The sequence below is a fragment of the Falco naumanni genome, chromosome 1, assembly GCF_017639655.2.
Source record: "Falco naumanni isolate bFalNau1 chromosome 1, bFalNau1.pat, whole genome shotgun sequence".
NCBI classification, from domain to species: Eukaryota; Metazoa; Chordata; class Aves; order Falconiformes; family Falconidae; genus Falco; species Falco naumanni.
In genome coordinates, this window is record NC_054054.1 from 113,178,061 (window position 1) to 113,196,875 (window position 18,815).

The window sequence follows — 18,815 nt, forward strand, 5'->3', positions numbered from 1 at the left end:
TCATACAATAGTCATCTTTCTAAAGGAAAGAAGCTGTGGTCTTCAGATTACATTTTTTTAGGGAACATGAGGTCATGGGATGGTAAGAGCTTTGGTTCACTTTGTGCTTTATTAGTCTCTTAATGTCAAGACCTCTTGGGAAAAATACATCATGAGGAGAAGGTTGTATCTCACGTGCCTTTCCATGAGAAAAGCCATCTATGATTGCATTTTTCTTTTGGTGGTTTGGGTTAGGCTTTTTTTTTACCTCCCCCCCCCCCCCTTTTCCGTATTGTCATTCTCATTGTAATTTGCAAGGATAGAGGGATGGGTATTTATAGTATTACCAACTGTTTATCTAGCGCAGAAAAGCTGATATGTGTTGTACATGCCAACAAAAGGAGCATATCAGTTCTTCCATTGCAATTTCTAATAATTTACCAGTAACTGTAGGCTGCCAGAAAAAAAGGTAGCCAATTTCCGTGCTGTGTATGTGCATATACATAGCATTCATGTCTTATATGTGTACATATATAGACAGGTCGCATGTTTGAGTATTTCAGGCTGTTTTGGAGTGCTTTTTCCTGATTCTTTTAGGTATTCATACACATGGGATTTCTTATTGAAGTCAGCTCCCGAATTTCTCCTTGGAAAGTTGTTTCCTAAAAGCTTAAGTTTTCATTGCCTCACATAGGACTGAAATCAGAAGCCTTATTTGACAGTGATTTTTGAAGCTCTAGATCCAGACAGATCTAATTTCAGGCCTTAACTAGAACATGCAGAAAATACATTCTGACATTTTGGTTTTTAAATGTTTTTATTGCTTTGACTCTCCAGAGGGGACCAGAGCAGTGCTGCAAGTTACCTGACTGTGCTTCCCCAAGGAATGGAATGTGTTGTGTTTAGCATTGATGGTTCATTTGCAGCAAGTGTTTCAATTATGGGAAGTGACCCCAAAGTCAGACCTGGGGCCGTTGATGTTGTCAGGTAAGTGAGGTTTGCACACTTCACTTTTTATATCTCTGACTGTTCTATTCGAACATAATAAGAAGGAAGAGGGCAGAATAGGTGGGTTGGTTTTTTTTTACTAAATACTTCTTTAGAGGCCAGGATTCTTTCCAGATGTATTTCTATATTTGGTTGGACGTCAGGCCTGCCTGATTTTCAGAGGGGTCTTAGAATGCTATGGTTTACTTTGAAATTTGTGGTTTAAATTGCCTAAAGATTACAAGCTGCTTCTTGGGAATACGGCCTTAAAATGTGTACAGTGAATTAATAATGATTCCGTGTGTTACTGTGATAAGCAAAGAGTGTATTTTGTGTTTCATTACCTTCAAATAAGGACATACTTCTGCTTCAAAAATATCAAGTGCCATGAATGCAAGAGGGTTTTTTTGGAGGAAAAATTAAAAGCCCTTTTAATCCATTCTTGCAAGTCTGTTAATGTCACACTGGGTGGGGAAGTAACAGCTGTCATTTAAGAACTTGCATGGGAATGGAGGGATGTCCGTTTTCAAGGGTTTCTACTCCTTACAGCTGAAATAGCAGAAAATCTTAAAGGTTTCAAAGGTAGCAGAACTTGATGTGTAGTCTATTCTAAATACATTTTTAAATAGCTCTCAAATTTTATCTAAAATACTGCATAAGAGTCTCTTGCTTCCCTCCGTCTCCCTCAAGATGTAGACATCGTTACTTAATTTCTCGACAGGACCAGAGACTTGGGCATGCTGCTTTCCACTTGTTGGAAGATAACATCTAACTTCTGTCTGGGTCTGTGCTGAGCAAAGAAATGCTGACCTGACCAGTGGGTATTGTTTCTCTTTCTGCACCTACATAATTTATGTGCTGTTTCTGACAGGCATTGGCAGGACCTGGGATATCTGATTATCTATATTACTGGCCGTCCAGATATGCAAAAACAGCGTGTGGTTTCATGGTTGTCTCAACACAACTTCCCACAAGGGATGATCTTCTTCTCAGATGGACTTGTTCATGACCCACTGCGACAAAAGACCATTTTTCTCCGGAATCTCATGCAAGAGGTACTAGAAGTGTGTTTATAGGTTTAAAACTTTATTCCAAAGACTGTCATTCAGTGAAGTTAGAGATCTGCCGTCCTTTTGAACAGTAAATTTTACTGGCCATCACAAAGTCTCTATGCCATTCCTCATCTCTTTCCTCATTTTTGAAAGAGCAAGGAAGGCTGATAAAACATCCAGAGGGACATCCTGGTATGACAAATAAGTAAACTAACTGCTTGTTCTTTCCTGTGTGCGTATCTGTAGTTCTTGCTGGCACGCAGACAGGTTTAGCTTTCTGTGCTTTACAGGATGAGGTTGTTTAACAACAAACTAATCCACTGCTTCATTGCGAAACAAGTGCCATCCTTGTAGTGCGTGGTGTTCAATAGAGCATTCACTTTGGAAGTTAATATTTGTTTCAGTGCCACATCAAAATCTGTGCCGCATACGGTTCCATGAAGGATATTTCTGTGTACAATGTTTTGGCTCTGTCACCATCCCAGATCTACATAGTTGGACGATCAACAAAGAAATACCAGGCGCAGTGTCAAGTAAGTTACTCTTGCTACTCAGTCAGGAAGTCCTAGGGGGAAGGTGTGAATGCATGCACAGACACACACAGACACATGCAGTGTTTCAGAGAAAGAAGGGCAGTTTTGGTTTCAGATGAGGCATTTTCTGGCAGGGCGAATAGTAAAGAGAAATCAAGCGGTCATAAGTTGTATCTGCAAGTGCATGCATCACATATTGCTCAATGACAAAATGGAACAGGTCACTTTAAAAAAAAAAGCGAGGGGAGAAAGGAGTATTAGTACTCTGTAGGTATCTAACCGGGATGCCAAAGATAGGAACTTAATTCCTTACAGAGCTCATAGGTTGAGGCAGCAGTAATTTGTCACTCCCTTTCTTTCCTTCCTATTTCAGTTCCTCAGTGAAGGTTATGCAGCCCACTTGGCCTCGTTGGAGTTCAGTCTCCATTCACGACCCAAAAAGAACAACTCTCGGATGATCTTGAGAAAAGGCAGCTTTGGCCTCCACTCCCAGCCTGAGTTTTTGCGCAAGAGAAACCATCTCCGCAGGACTATGTCTGTCCAGCAACCTGACCCACCTTCTTCGAACCCCAAGCCAGAGCGTGCCCAGAGCCAGCCTGAATCAGACAAAGATCATGACAGGCATTTGCCCTCCGTTGCTTGGGTTCGAAGTGGAGTTCAAAAATTTGAATCTGTCCCCTAGGGAGCTTTGGAATACAGGTCCTGGGTGCACCCCATTAAACTTGTAGGCATGCCTCAAAGATAATATTTAGGCAGCTTCAGACTAAGAGATGTAGAGGGGAACTTGTACCTCGGAGTCTTCGCTGCTCTGGAGTCTGCCTTCTTACACCAACCGGGGAACTTCCAGTCTGTTCCTCTTGACATGTTTGTTGGGAAATTTTTAAATGATCTATAACTATTGCAAGTGCTTATACCATCAAGGAAACAGGAAATACCTTAGGGGTTTTTTTAGAACAGATATAATAAAATGTGCAATAAGAGAAAAAGCTGTAACAGGCTGATTTTACTCAGAAGTAGGATTGTGATATCAGCTAACTAGCTGCACACAAAATGGTATACACAGTAGGTCCCATGGGTTTACAGAGAAGGTTTACACTTTAAACATTAAATAGTTGTATCTGTTTCCACTTCACTCTCAATAAAGCGATACGCTTGCAAGGGAAGCAGAGTTGGGAACTACAATAATGGGTGGTCAGGATTTGTACAGCAAGATGCTTTTTGGGTGCCTTAAACCCAAGATTTCCTTTCAGCTTACAGTGTTGGTCAACAGACCTCAACATGGGCACTCGTGTTTGTGTGAAGTGCTGGACGTCAAGTAAACAGGAGAACTCCACTTATGAACCAAATCATAAAAGCTTCATGTTAGAAATAAATGTCTGCCACAGTTTGAAGCAGTTAGTGTTGCTGTATACAAAGTAACGTGCAAGTGTACAAAGATCACATTGTTTTGTGGAAGTTGGTGACTGTGCAAAATGTGTGGACTACTCGAGTAAGGAGATGGCTCTGACTATCTCAGTCCAAGATGGATCCTAAGATGGTAAGCTAAAGGGAGCCCTTTTACTAAGGGATCTGCAAACTTCAGAGCAATTCATTTTTTTCATCATTCTAACTACAATTTTGCACTGGAGGAGAAAAAAAATAATGGAATTCCTATGGGTAAATAGTTAACCCATTCATGCTTTATAGCAACTGTGTTAAGACAATCTGTAGCATTTAGAATTAACAGTATTTGAGCTTCAAAGAATGGACGTGCCAAATTGGAGGTGCCAAATAGACATTTTCCTACTGATTTAAATTTCTCTTGGATCTCTCAATGAACTCGCTAGAAGTAAAATGTGTGAAATTTCCCGAAGTGGTAATATTTCTGAAGTAGTGTAGTTAGCTTAAGATAGTAGCAGTTTGCAGATTCTTCAAGCAGGAACTTCCACTGCACTAAATTCACCAAGAGAACTTTCATGACTGAACTGAGGCATGTTTTAAAACCTGCAATGAAGTTGCAAGTGCACATAAACCCCTCTTTCTTTAAAAGTTAAAACCAGACTATGGACACTGAGAAAGCTTCAGGTCAATAGATTTCTTTTCCAGGTTGGTTGGTTGGATTGTTTTTAATTTCAGGGAGTTGGCGTGGAGAGGGTGTCATGCTTCCCCACGTTACTTTCAGGTTTTCCTAGTGTGTAGCTAGACCAGAAACAGTCTCTTGACAAATCTGTTGGTTCATGTTTTTGAAAGTTGGCGTGTAAAGCAAACAAGAAATGCAAAGGAAAACTACTACGACAGTGGAGAAGTAAACCCAAGTCTGTACTCGGTATGCACTGAAGTTACAGTGTGCTTTTGAAGAGCATAGTAATATGACTTTTGCCTTAAAAGGCAGCAAAGTAGCTTATAAATGGAGATCTTTGATTTAGTTTTTTAAATGTTACTTGGCAAGATTGTCAGTTACCTATTTCAAACTTCCTGAAAGATCTGGCACATCAGTAATTTGTTTTTTTTCATAATGCTTCCTTTAAGGGAAGGGGTAATCTTTGCTGAAAATTTAGGAAAGATAATAGAAGTTTGGTGGTTCATACTAATCAGGAGCAGGTGACTACATTACAGGAGGCTGGGGTTTTATGCTCTGTTGCCAAGTCAGCCAGCCACAAAAGCTAAGTGAAAGACACCGACAGACTACTTTGAAGCAGTCTTCAGGTTTACAAATGCTTTCCCAGTAATTTCACAGTTCTTTAACACATAGGCTTGGAGGAATTATGCTGTGTTCTGTCTTGGCCCACTGTGTGTATTAATTCTAATCACAAAGTCCGTTTCTTCTCCTGTCCTCTGCAGATAGGAGGAGGTTGCACGAGTACACCAGACTCCATCTCCCTCGAGTCCTGTTCACTGTTAGCATGTTCCTGCTCGTTACTTTTAAATAGGTGTGGGAAGCCTGTAAGTAGGCTTGTGAGGGAGGAACTCACTAGGCAAATTTAAAATTTGCTGAGGTGGCCTAAAAGCAACATTGATTGATCACAAAGGTCTTTTAAGCACTGGGTGCTGTGTAGCACGTCTCCTGACAGTAATCGCAATTCCAGCTGCAAAGTTCAAAGCTAATCTTGCTTTAGCCATTTACCTCTATTATCCAAGAGACTCCAAAATCTATTTTTTGTTTTAATTGCTGTAGTAGAAATACTTCCTTTCAAAAGAGGGATCTGTGTGTAATTCTCTGACTGTATTAAAGGAACTAGCACCTGAGCACAAGGTTAGAGAAATCTACGTTGTTAAGGTCTGTCTTTTACTCTTGCAGACACAATGTCATTTTGCAGGGTACCATGTCATGAAAACTCTGATTTTGTGTATTTCTATTAATAACCGGGTCACCTTTAAAGTAGTCACTCTGTTGGCTTCTCTTAATATTATGAACTAATAGTAGTAAAACAAATGCGTGTGTGTGTGTGTGTGTGCATGATTTAGAGTGGTAACAATTTCAAAGTTTCTACACATGGTATTGAAATCAAGCTGAAAATATTTTCCCTGACTTTTATTTCCTACAATATATGAGAGCTTCTGTGGCGTTTGCATAATTCCAACACTACTTATTGCTCAGGGATAGAATGGTTTATCTCCTGATCACGTGCCTCCAGCTGAGCACTTTGGCAAACAGTGATACAGGCTTTAGCTTGGAGGTTAAGGCTTCGTGTTAATTAGGAGTAGATCTTCTGAAACATCAGATTCCAGATGCGTTTGTTTTGAAAGCCCTAGCCAGTTTCCACTGAAGTGGTAAAACAACTTCTGTTGGAGCTGAGAATATGAACCAGGCAAGCGTGAGTGTGATTTTTAGACATCTCAACTAGGTTGGCAGTTCAAGAAATATTCCGTGGCAATAGCTGGGGACCTCAGGCACGTTGAACCACTGTCTTCCCACCCCTGCCCTGCCCCAGCTATGTTTGGGTGATCCCTGAGGTTTGTCTGATGAATCAATCACTGGGTTTATAGCATAATTTTTTTCAGTTGTATTTTCTCTTAAATCATTTCCTTCTGGTCAGAATTTTAGTTATACACTTTGTCCACAGGAAACTGCATGCGGTGTTCTTGGGCATTCAGTTTGCAACTGGATTTCAGTTTTACTTGTGCTTTCATGGAAGGATTATCAGTCTTCCTAAGTAAGCCGTTTGCCGAGGATAAGCCTGATCCTACAGTCTTCTTACTGCAGGTCCTCATCGCTGCAGTCTCTGTGCAGTCAGCACTTAAAACTTTTTAGGCTGTGGAAGTGTTAAAGCATACACAGACGGGAAAAGGGACAGAGAACTCAGGTGGGAATGGTGGGTGCCCGAGGAACATGGGTTAGACTTAGTTCTAGCAGCTTTAGTGCCTCCAGTCTGTTACAGAAAAGCATGTTCTTTTGACGTGCTAAATGGAGTAAGCATAAGTGAAATCGTAAAACACAAAAACTTATTCCAGCAGGTGCTAAGGCAGGAGTACAAGTCAGTGCAAAGTAGGCTACAGTTGGAAGCATTTACTTCTTTGTCCTGTTGATACAGATCCAGTTTTAAATTACTGTAAAAAATGGATGTGATCAATAGCAGTGGTAGACTTACCTAAGATATTGTGAAAACACATCTTCACAACTGTGGTGTTTTGGTTTTGGGTGTGTGTTTCTGTGTGTGTGTGTAGCTACTGGAAGACATCTTACGCTTTGGTGCTGCTTTCACAGCAAATTTGTAACCGATATACTTTTTTTAAAAAAAAAAAAAAAAGAAAAACAAAATGGCTGTTTATTCAATTTTGTTGTCTAGTTAGGTAAGTTTTAAAAAAGATATCATTGTATAAAGAGTGCAGAATATTCCACAGACCTGAATAGTGATGTTGATCCAAATCTGCTTATTTTTAATATTTTTTTTTTTTAAAAAAAAAAAAGTGTTTGCATACACTAGTGCTCTTGGAACAGGTTCTTGCTTGACCAAAGTACTCCTGTTTAGTTTGTGGCATGGTTTATATCTGTTTGGCATAAAATTTTGTTAGCTGTAAAAATGACAGGGCATCGATAATTCTTGTTTGTTGGGATTCATGAGAACTGCCATTTTGATTTGTTTACATGAAAATAGTCTTAATTCTTACAGATTACTTCACCTGTTCCTCTAGTACCATGGGAAGTCACTTCTAAACAGTTAAAACCTTCAGTGGTTATGCAGAAGGGGAATTACCAGTAAACCAGAGGGAAAAAAAGTCACACTTTACTATTAAAATAAGCAGAACAATGACACTTTATGTGGAAGCTCCACCGTTTGGCAAAATAGCCTTTGTTTGCCATTGTTAGTGGACAAGTTGTCCCATTTACACATCGCAGCCTTCAGGCCAGGGCACTGCTACTGGGTACATTTAAGTAAATCCCCACTACTTAGATCTATAGTATCATCATGTACTTCATGGAATAAATTAGAAGAGAAAAAAAAATTTCCTTCTTTCTACATTGTTTCCTGTCTTAAATTTGCAAAAAAAATTTTGCTTATATGCATTTTTGATAATACCTGAAATCAATAGATATTTTCAGTTTTTAAAATTTTAAGTGCAACAGTTGTTACTGAACAAACTGGATTTTCCCCAGGTTTTCATCCTCCTCTTGCATCTAAGCAACAGAAAGGTGTATACATCATAAAAGTACTGGATGATTGGAGTATTAGCACCTTTTTAATAAGCTAATTGGCTTAATAACGGAGAGATTGTACACTGCAATTTCATGATTTTTCTGATTAGAGCTTGAAATATGGAATTTGAACTCAAGATTTCTGCATTGAATTGTTCAATTCAGGCATGCAGGGAAGAAGGTGGCACATTCCATCCTCAGCTGGAGCTGGTACAGGATATTTTTCCTATAAACACAAAACTTTCCAACTTGCCTCCGCAGCTTCTCTAAGAGCAGTGACTCCTCGTGGTCTGTGTTCATAGCTTCAGCACAAACTGTGGGTTTAACAAGGTAATTGGACTTCCATGACGTTTAAGCACTCAAGTGTAAGTATAGGTTACTACAGATGATCCTAAAATCAGTCCCCCATTAAATAAAATGGAGGTAATAACACGTTTTTCTGGATGAAAAGAGTTTTGTTTTGTTTTCAGAAATAAGAAGTGGCCCAGAACAGCTAGAATCCTGTGCCATGGACTGTGGAACTGAGGTCAGGAGGTGTTATTTCCTCTTTCCCTCATTTTAGTTCAAGCCCAAGTTAAGGGGATTACAGTTTACCCTCTATCTCTGTTTATCTTGATAAGCTACCTTCGAAACCAGATACAGTTGTGGGGGACAGTGAAACAAATTTGACAGTTCATTTCTCATTTGTAAGGATGTACAGAACGTGGTGGGAGAGGACAGGGAGGCAGGTTTACTACAACGTGCTAGAAGACGGTATACCAGAGATTACAATGTTGAAACATAATTTACAGATTGCAAGCTTTAAAGATAAAGGACCGGTCTAGGGCCCAGAATGGCAGTTCTCGCACAGAACCCCAAGCCTTCTGCATAACTTGTTTTTCTATTTGTGGGAGAGGGAAGGGGGCAGTCCACTTACAGCTGGATTCATACAAGGAAACTTGAAATTGTACACATTCTTTCAGTCTGTAGTTTTATTAAGTGCATACTTCTAAACTGTTTGTCAGTGAGAAGGTTCTATCTGGTGACAAATGTTTATATTTCATATGGCTGCCTTGTAAAAATTCAAAAATGTACAATAATGAATTTCTTAATATGAAATAAGGAGTAAGATTTCTACAACTGGTATAGATTTTGATGTGAGCTGGTTTTTAAAACCTTATAAAAGAGATTAGTCATTTAAATAAAACCTTCCTTGCCTTTAAGCAAACAGTGTCACTGATTTTTCTTACCAGTGATGTGGGAAGTATTAGATCATCATCGTACATGTCCTAGTAGCCAGTGGAAACAGTATAAATAGAGGCTGTTGTAACAGGTGTAACGCTTCTGTCTGAAATAATACTTAGATTGGCAGGTGACTTTTCACAAAACTCCAGCACTCCTTCCTTTTGAAAAATCATACAAGTATTTCAGTAATGAGACACCATCTTTGTGAAAGCTTTATAGAAGAAGTTTCAGTACATGCAAAGAATAACTTCAGGTTACTGTTCCATATAGAAAAGTGGTTAAGAAAAAACAACAAAACCAATACAAAAAAAACCACAACAAAAAATAACACATCTAAAAGCTCTCAGTCATCTGAAAGCTTTGTGAACTCAGGGTTGTTTTCGTGTTTCCAGGCCTCATTGACTGTTTCAATATTTTAAAACAGTCTCATTTGACAAGAGTAAAGAAAAATGAGGAGCAAGTTTAAAACCTATACTTGCACATAAATCAGAATTTAACATTACTGCTTCCAGTATTTATACTTAATACCATTAAAATTTTAGTAGTTCCAGTTTTACTAAATGTGCACCTTAAAAATTATCAAGTAGAACGTTTCCCAAATCAATCTTTTGTTTGAAGGTTCATCTTAAAGTGAATGTAATCCCGAGAACCCTGCACAAAGCTCCCACCATGTAAAACGGCCCTGGTGGTGAATTCTAGAAGCCTGAGAAATCTTTGCTTTAGTTTGAAAGACTAAACTTGGTTAAAGTGAATCATCTACCAAAAAAGCTTGTCAAAAGAACATTACTTTTTTAAAAAGTAGTTAGAAGCAAAATGCAGGTATCAAATGCTTAGTATACTTCATCAAATAAAACACCTGCGCTGTGATACTACAATAGTAGTTTTAAGGAGTTACATTAATTATATAACAAATTTCTGTGTATAACTAAAAGTCAGATGTCCTACTAGGAAAGCAACATTTAACTCAGCTGCCAAGATGCTATTTAAAGCAGCGGCAAGAAATTACAAAGTTGTCCTCATTTGTCTGGAACCCCAACTACTTAACATAAGGTTTGCTATTAGATTAGCCTAACTAAAGCTAAGGCCATCAATTAAGAGTCCTCATGCAGCTCCTCTCTTGGGGCATGACTGACTGCACAGAAACCTGTTGCCTTGGAGTTGCAGTTGTGGTCAGAACTCAAACAAGCCACTGCTGTTTCATTAACTTCCAGTTCAACATGATGCGTAACTTTTGGGTTGTTCGTATACAGAAAAAAAATAATGGACCAGCACTTTTAGTAAGCAAAGTACTCACACTAAAACCTGCGGCATTTGGATACCAGTCTAAATACTACTATTACCTAAGACCACCCTTCATAAGTCTGTGGCCATTCCTACTGGTCAGTTATAAGTTTCAAAGGACTTAACAGCCTTATGGAACTCACATTCAGGATGGTCCCTCATCTCGGTAGGCAATTACACACTGCTGCACAATTTTGATTCTCCTGTTCATTTGAAAAGAGAGCGCGAGGGAAAGGAAATCCTGGGCTGCTTTGTCAAGAAAGATTATAAAATGGAATGGCTTGTTCAATGTATGGAGTATACACCCTCTCGAGTGCTATACAGAGCTCTCCTTTATATATGCTCATAACAGTTACAGCCGTCTCTGGTCTAGGTAGCAAGTGCTCGATGGAGTTTCTTTGCCCGCCTTCTGATAGCTTGAGAAAGTTTCCGAGATCGACGCACAGACTGCAAGTTTTGTGCCATTAGGTAGTAGTAGTTTGATATTGCATGTTGCCTGCAAAAGAACAAGACCACCATTAGCAGCGTGAAGTCAGTACGGTTAATTGACTGATTTTCAGGCAAATTGCTGGAAAACTGTTAGATGGGAGCAAGGAAGAGTCTGGGACTTCTACACTTGCACTGTCTTAAGTTCTAGATGATAGCAAGGAATTATTTTGTTACCTTCAGTGAGCATAAATGGCAGCAGACAAATTAAGTACTGCAATACTTTAACTAGCAACAGGAGCATTTCTTTTGATGTAATCTAATTCATTAAGATGAAAAACACTAGAACAATACATGGAGCTGGCAACTAGAAAGAGTTTGAGATCAAGGTTTGTTTCATCATGGAGAAGATGAAAAGGGAGCTGAAACACTAAAACTCAGAGCAGTTGGATACTAATACGCAAGACTAAGGGCACCTGCAAAAAAGTTTATTTCACAATTATTCCAGTACAAACTAGCCAGTAACAGCACATTTTATGCCTCTATACATGCAGGGGAACCAGACCAAATTGCTTAGTGGAAGCAGTACACATCACTGTTTCAGGCTTCAGTAAAGCATTTGAAACTGCTGTCACTTTTCCTGAAAAGTTCCAGCAATCAACGTCTTACGCCTATCTTTGTTGCAAAAATAGGACATAGTTTTCAGGATCTAAATTTCCCTTTAACAAAAGCAACACTTCCAACATAACGGGTGAAGATACTAACATCACAACACAGATCTCAGTGAAGGCAAGAGGCATTTACCTGGTAATGGTTCTGCAAATAGATACTAGAAGTGATGTATAGAAACTTAACAGCAAAGCATTCCTGCCCCCATCCACTTAGGTACAATTGCTGTGTTTAATAATGCCAGCAATACAGGTACCAACTGCTGTTACTGTGACAGCATCATCTTAACTACTAAGACAATGCTAGGGATGGAACAGAAAGGCTGTAAAATTAGACATTTCAAGGTAATAGTTGGTTCTGTCATGCTTTGTGATCTTCGTTAGTAATCAGTGAGAACTGAGGCCAAGTGGCAAAGACATTAGTACCAGTAGTTTTCTGGTCTGGGGTGAGAAAAGCTGCTGTTTGTGTAGAACCCCAACTACAGTTCATTGCGAACCCACAGTGTAGAGGTGAAGTTACACAACTGCACAATGGTCTGCTGTAGCAGAGCGCACCACAGTGACTATGAGGGAAGAACCCTACAGTTCTTCATAATAATACATTAAAGAAGCATGAATTAATAAGCCTTTCTCTTTCCAAACAGCAGGTTTTCCCCCCACAGATGCATGCAGGTGTAGACAAGGTAAGTGAACAACTACTTTACCTGGTTGATACTATCTTCAGTTACGAATGAGAGAAACTGTCATATCACTAACAGACAGGAGAATATTAGGAGTGAGATTTAGTGAATCTTCAATGGATATGATCATTAACAAGGTTTAACCTATAGTTATCTAGAAATGGTCCCATTGGTAAAAATTGAATTTTTTGGAATTATGTAGGATTTTAAGCCTTTACCTCTTTGTAGATAAATTACTTAACGCTGAGCCCTCTCCAGAGGATTTTAGGTGCTTGACATTTAGTTACTGAATGCTTGACATAAAGTGTTCCAAGAGAGGAAGAGGTTTAGGGAACTGCCCTGTGACAAGAGTTCTGACCTGTAGTTTTTACTGTCCTAATATGTCTAATTTAGAACGACATAACCTTTACAAACACAGCAGCCTGTCACCTCATGGATTAACCAAGGTGTTATATAAGCGGTTTCTGCATCCTCTACATTTTTGAGTTATGGGTACCACGGACTGTTTGTTAACGTAATGCTACCTAATAAAAGGATTTTCTTATAAATGTGCAGGCACCAATGACAGCGTCACTGCAATGGGAATCCCACCCCCCAGCCTGACTCAGCACATCTTTTAGACAGAGAAAGGGAGGAACTGTTTCACACAAGGTCAAAGGTAGGCTCTCGCTGGGGAAAAAAAAAAATACAGAAATCTGACTTCCACAGCAAGAAACACGAAGACAAGGAGAGCATTTGACAGGTTTTAGAAACTGCAAGTCCAACTGCTGATTTAATCTGCACAGGTATCTTGGAGAAAGAAGGGCTATGCTACATTACAGCTGAGAAGGTTCTGCAGCTATTCCTTGTCCTGAGTTACAGGGATCGCTTAGCCTGCAATTGGCAATGTCCCAGTGGGAGATAACCTGATGCTAAAAGTTGAGGGACAGTTAGCAGTATTTACCTCTCCTCTTGCACAATGGTATCATCAAATGCCTGGGAGATACGCTTCAACTGGCAAATCCCTGAGGAGACCAGCTCCAACTCGCAGTCAAACTCTCTGCAAAACAGAACAGTCATTACCAAAGATCCAACACGACAGACTGACTAGGTAACACTACCCAAGCCTCTGTCCCTGCAGTTAACAACTCTTCTTACCTCCAGACTTTACCCAGAGAAGTTTAGGGCTGTAACAATCGTGCTCTTAATTCCACTGACCACCTGCTTCACAACTCCATTCATCCCCAAAAGGACTGTCTTCCAATTCAGACACTGGGTTCAGATTCACAAGGCTGGGATTCAGCTTCCAGCTTTGATATTTCTTACGTGACTTTGACCAAAACAAAAACCTGTGCATGCATTATGCAGTATTGCCCTAGCTCACAATCCTTTATCTAATTCATGTTAAATCCCTGAGACAAGAATCTTTCTACTCTCTATAAAGGGCTCAGCCTAAACGGGAGCTATTCCAAGTATCTTTGCAATACAAATAGCAACTTTGGAAAAGTTAGAGCTAAGCAGGAGCGAGATGTATCGAGAGCATTTTTCTTTACCAGACAGGCATCATCAAAACCCTCAGGTATGTCTCTAGTGTCTGGTGGGTACTGCTGCTGAGAAACATGGTGTAAACAGTGGGAGCATGATTTTAAAAAAGTTGTCACAGCACAAAATTAAGTTTAATGTTTCAGCTTTATGCGGTGCTCAGTCCCTGTCTATACAGGGACCTCTAAGTACTTTCTTAACTATTCGAACAGGACGCCCTTTCAGGGGAACAGGATAGCGACCTTCATATCTTGCCTTTTACCTTACAAGATACTCTAATCACAGTAACACAAAAAAAGGAATAAGATTTACAAAAGAATGCGGCTTACATCTTTCCACTGCCAGGAGGTGGTGATGAGTAAGGACTCTTCAGCGCTGCTGCTCTTCTTGATCTCCGAAGACAGACGGCATCTTTATCAAGCGAGGATGAGAATCTCCTCCATTCTTTACATTCTGGCACCCTTGTTGGCCCAAGCAAGGCTCTTTTGCTGGATCTTGGGGTGCCTTTAGAACTGGCTGCTGAAGTAACACTCTTCTTATGGCAAGGGGTTCGAGCTGTAGTACTTTTCTTGGTAGGACTGGTTGCACAGCTTCCGCTGTTGGATTCAGCTAGAAAGGTCACCATTGAGCGTACTGGGCTTTGGCAAGACTTCTGTATTTTCTGCAAGAAGCATTAGACAGACATGTTATGCTAAATGAATTCAATTATCCTAGAGTTTGGAACCAGAAGGACAAGGAACATTTGAGCTGAATCCCTAGCTTTCATTCATATATCAGGTTTAGTCTAGCAGCATGAATGCTTCTCAACCCTCTGTACCCGTTCGCGTCGAAGCAGTCATTTGCTCCCCCAGTCCTTGGAACTTGTCGAGGACTTCAGCAGGCATTGGAACAGAGCTCCTTCTGCTCTTACGCAGGAAACAGCCAGGCTCCCTAACATATAATTGATGCGGTTAAAGTCAGATGCCTCCACCAAAGGGAAGTGGAAGCTGGAGTTTGCTACCCTGTGGCTCTTACCAGTCCAAATTTAGATTGACTATAATAAAGAACATGCTAATAAATAGCATGGGTACAGGAAAAGGAGTGAAAAAATTAAAAAATAATCCGAAGTGCTACGCATTTCTCAGAAAAAATTCTTTGCAAGCAATGGCAGTCTCTACTTACCTTTCACCTTGTGAGGGCTGCTGTGCCATACATGATACATACATACGTATTGTGCCATATGCAATACAGTAGGGGAAAACCATTTATCTAGTAATAGAATTTTCACACTTCTTTTCACTTTCCTCCCCATTCTGCCAGATCCATAATTTGTCTGTCTATACTTTAGCAAGGATATTAAAGATTTTACTAGTTAGTAGCTGTGAGACAAACATCATGGTGTCTAAGTGTGTGGGATAGACTCCTTGGAATACAGCACTCTTCTACTGAAATCTTAGTACTGAAGTACACTGCAAGCGTGAAGTACCTGGGACACTGTTCCAAAAGCATTTTTTGCTGTTCTTTTAATACTCTGAAGAGTTTGGCACTTCTGTCTTGCTTCCAGACTTTCCCAAGTTGGGGTCTTACGAAAGTTCAGCTCTACTTGCTTTAATGGTACTCGCTTCCTTAGAGACATGCGGATGGTATTGAGAGACCTCAGAGGCGGCCTTCTCTTGAATTTGTCAGGTACAGGGCTCTCATTGTCATCAAAGTCAGCTAGGAGCTGGTGTTTCCGCCAGGCCATTGTTGCCTTGACATTTTGGAGCACAGATACCATCTTGTTCCAATCCTTGGTCAACCTTATTTCTAAAACAATTAGAATGAGAGCAAGAATTAGAGCAAAGTATAGAGCAGCATGAAAAAGGAGAAATGGAAATTGTTACACAGTAAATTGTTACATTTGGCTGAAACAACAAAATTAGAGCTAATTAAAAGCAAGACTTTTACTTGGAGGCTTGAAGAAGAGCCTTGACTGCTACAGCTATTCAGGTCTGTGCACATCCGTGAAGAAGTCTTATGCTGCATTTCCAGCAGCGGACGTCAGACCTAAGCTGCGAGGCTCAAGCTTGTGAGGTAGAATGCTCTGCAACTGCGAGTGTCCTGTTGGTGTCTCAGACTAAGGACTCATATCCCAGATTTTCGCCTTCATTAATCAAAACAGCCTTCCATTGCCAGACAAGTTTACACAGCTGCTGTTGTCTCCGGCCAGAGTTGCTAGCTGAAGACTCACACTTCAGGCACAGTTGTGATACATAAATCCTGAAGTGGGCAGGACTGTTACTAGCAAAAGACATTTGCAGGAAAATGCCTGTTATCTATATGATATATGATGATTCAAACATATATATATCTATCTTAAATTCTTCACTTTCATAGGATACTACTAGCAGATTACTTCTAAAAAGCAACTGAAATGTAGATGTATGTCAGCAACCTGAATTGAGAGTGAATTAATTTTACTAACACTTCATTGCAGGTGACTTGATAAAAAAAGCTGGGTGCTCTCTGCCGTTATTATCCCGCGTTAGGAAGGCCTACTGATATTCCCTACTGTCTCTAATCTCCCAAGTTGTCTCCATCTCTCACAGGTGCCCTTAATTGGGGCAGAAAGCAGTAAGCCTTACTGAAACCTTTTCGTGGTGCAGGCATTCAGGATACACCACCTTTAACGCATTCCTGCATGTGGCAGCAAGGAAAGGTTAGTAAGCAAGCAACCGGGTCCGTTCTCTTACAGCTTATCCCGCCTCCTACTAATACACCGCTGACTAATGGTCATTAATTTACGCTAGAAAAGTACTGCTCGGGTGAAACACCCGGCAGCTACCGCCCCAGGATTACGCGTATCCGTTATCAAAGGGGCATCGCACAGCGCGACCTGGTGCACCGGTTCACCTGGGACCCGTGGCAAAGAGGGCCGGCAGCTTCTGCGCCGTGGTAACGCGGGCGCGGCCCTGGAGCGCGGCCCGGCCCCCGCACCGCTCGGGCAGGGCTCTGCACCGCCGCGGCGCCGGGCTGGCCCGGCCGGGGCCGGGTGAAACGAGCGCGGAAGGCAGCGCGGAAGGCGGCGCCGAGACCGGCGGAGGCGGCTGGGACCTCTCGCACGGCAGCGAGCGCGGGCCGCGGCCGTATGAGGCTGTACTCACAGGGACGGACGCCGGGACGGGCCCGCCGCGGTCCTCCTCGCGCCGCCGCCGCCGCCGCGTTTGAACAGCGCGCGACTGCCGCGGCCCGCCCCCATTGGCTGCGCCCTCGCACGCGCGGCGGCCGTTGCACGGCTCGGCGCCTGCGCAACAGAGGCGGCTGCGCCGCCGGCGAGGCGGGGGGCGTGCGCCTGCGGCGCGGCGGGGCGGGGCAAGGGGCGTGCGGCGGGGCGGGGCGGGGCGGGGCGGGGCGGGGCGGGGCGGGGCGGGGCGGGGCGGGGCGGGGCGGGGCGGGGCAAGGCCGCTGCGCGTCACGACGAGCGGCGGCGCGCCCCGCAGCACAGCCGCCCGCGGCAGGGTCGATACCTGGGCGGGTCAGCGGCCCAGAGACCCGCGGCAGCAGCAGCAGCGGCAGCAAAAGGGCCCCGCGGTAGGGTCCCTGCTGGGGTAGCCGTGCCACGGCGTCTCCTACGTTCTGCTCGGTCATTATGAGCTAGCGCCTCAGAAGGTTTTCGTTGGTTCGCTTTTTCTCCACCGGCTCCTGCAGCTCTTGCTGGAGGAGCCAGCTGGTGTAACTGCACAGTGTTGTGCTGGGAACCATCTGGGATGCCCTCTGAAGCAAATCGGGTAGCAATGAATTGTCAAGTGCAGAGAATGTGGTTTGGGTTTTTTTTGTTTTATTTTGGGGTGGTGGTCGTCTTTAACCCTACTGTAGAGGAAAACAAGGCATGCAAATTGTCTAGAGCGTTTCTACCTGAAAAACTGCCCTGGAAAGAGCTGCAGTAGCTTGTTTTTTTCTAGGGCTTTGGTTTGGTTTCTCCCCACTGAGTTAAACTCAGAGCTGACAGGTAGTGAGAGACACCCCCATAGCTAAGGTTTAGCTCAAAGCCATGGGGAAGCTGACCCATTAATACTGCAGGATATCTCTCCAGTCCCACCACTGGCTTATAAACATACTTTCCCTAAGTTCCTAAGAGCTGTGGTTTAAAACAAAGTTTCACTTGAGGGTGTTTGTACCCCTTTGTATTCACACACTATAATATGGGAGAGAATAGCTCAATAAATATCCCCTTGTTAATAGACATGCATTTCTATGTATTACAGCCCAATACGTTCTGCTTTCCTCTGCCCATTGGCTTTACAGCTTCCAGATCGTTGCAGACATATTATGCATCTCCCCGCCACCCCCAGTCTCCACAGGGAAGGTTTCAGGCTCTTCTCACTAGCCAACTGCTGCCTGAGCCACCGTATTGTAAGACCTGGCTCAGATCTTTGGACAGGCAAAATAGGGTCATTCATCTAAAGACTTTCTAAACGACTGACAGTTCTCCAAAACAAATTGCTCTTGGATGGAGGTACTAAACACAAGAGGCGGAGTCAGGTGGTAATCAGGCCCACATGCTCAGTTTCTAGGGGTTATCTCAAGAGCTGGAGGTTTGGATGGGCATTTTAGATGGGGAGGGGGAATCCCTAAGAATAGACGTGGTACTAATTGAACAGACAGGGTATACAGGCACAGAGATGACAGTTGACAGAACTGTAGGACAAAACGGAAGCAGCAGGCTGAGGCTGAACTGGACAGCCTGTCTTTTCATACCCATTTACAAAACTAAAAGAAAAATACCTGAGCCTTTTAAGTCTAAAGAAGACTTTTGGGGATCTGCATGTTTTCTTCGTCTCTTTATGGTGCCTCTGTTGTTTCCATCCTGTTCAGCTTTGTTACCCAACAGA

The 18,815-nt window shown here is 42.1% G+C and overlaps 2 protein-coding genes across 5 annotated transcripts in view; one reads left to right on the forward strand and one right to left on the reverse strand.

Moving 5' to 3' along the window:
• PITPNM3 (PITPNM family member 3) overlaps nt 1-7,285 on the forward strand; it is a 121,452-nt gene extending 114,167 nt beyond the window's left edge. For both annotated transcript variants that reach the window (XM_040578958.1, XM_040578968.1), the window contains exons 16-19: nt 817-966; nt 1,838-2,021; nt 2,423-2,551; nt 2,925-7,285. In XM_040578958.1, coding sequence (XP_040434892.1) covers nt 817-966; nt 1,838-2,021; nt 2,423-2,551; nt 2,925-3,233 — 772 coding nt within the window. In that variant the 3' untranslated portion in view covers nt 3,234-7,285. The remainder of the gene's footprint in view (nt 1-816; nt 967-1,837; nt 2,022-2,422; nt 2,552-2,924) is intronic.
• A 2,303-nt stretch (nt 7,286-9,588) lies between these two features.
• On the reverse strand, nt 9,589-17,187 carry PIMREG (PICALM interacting mitotic regulator). Of its 3 annotated transcripts, XM_040578999.1 has the most exons (6): nt 17,088-17,187; nt 15,431-15,750; nt 14,295-14,626; nt 13,388-13,483; nt 12,469-12,515; nt 11,077-11,166 (listed from the first exon to the last, which is right to left on the reverse strand). In XM_040578999.1, exons 2-5 carry the CDS (start codon nt 15,719-15,721, stop codon nt 12,485-12,487), a joined length of 750 nt encoding a protein of 249 aa, XP_040434933.1. In that variant the 5' UTR covers nt 15,722-15,750; nt 17,088-17,187; the 3' UTR covers nt 11,077-11,166; nt 12,469-12,484. The 3 variants fall into 3 exon arrangements, with proteins under 3 accessions (XP_040434915.1, XP_040434924.1, XP_040434933.1); XM_040578981.1 differs by lacking the exon at nt 12,469-12,515 and having other exon boundaries at nt 9,589-11,166; XM_040578990.1 differs by lacking the exons at nt 12,469-12,515; nt 17,088-17,187 and adding an exon at nt 16,409-16,675 and having other exon boundaries at nt 9,589-11,166.
• Between the last annotated feature and the right edge of the window lie 1,628 nt (nt 17,188-18,815).

Coding starts and splice junctions, on each gene's coding strand:
- PIMREG (XM_040578981.1), bottom strand. CDS start 15,721: ATGGTATCTGTGCTCCAAAATGTCAAGGCAACAATGGCCTGGCGGAAA. Junction 13,484..14,294: donor CCTCCTGGCAGTGGAAAGAT/GTAAGCCGCATT, acceptor TCTGTTTTGCAG/AGAGTTTGACTGCGAGTTGG. Junction 11,167..13,387: donor ACCATTGTGCAAGAGGAGAG/GTAAATACTGCT, acceptor GTTCTTTTGCAG/GCAACATGCAATATCAAACT.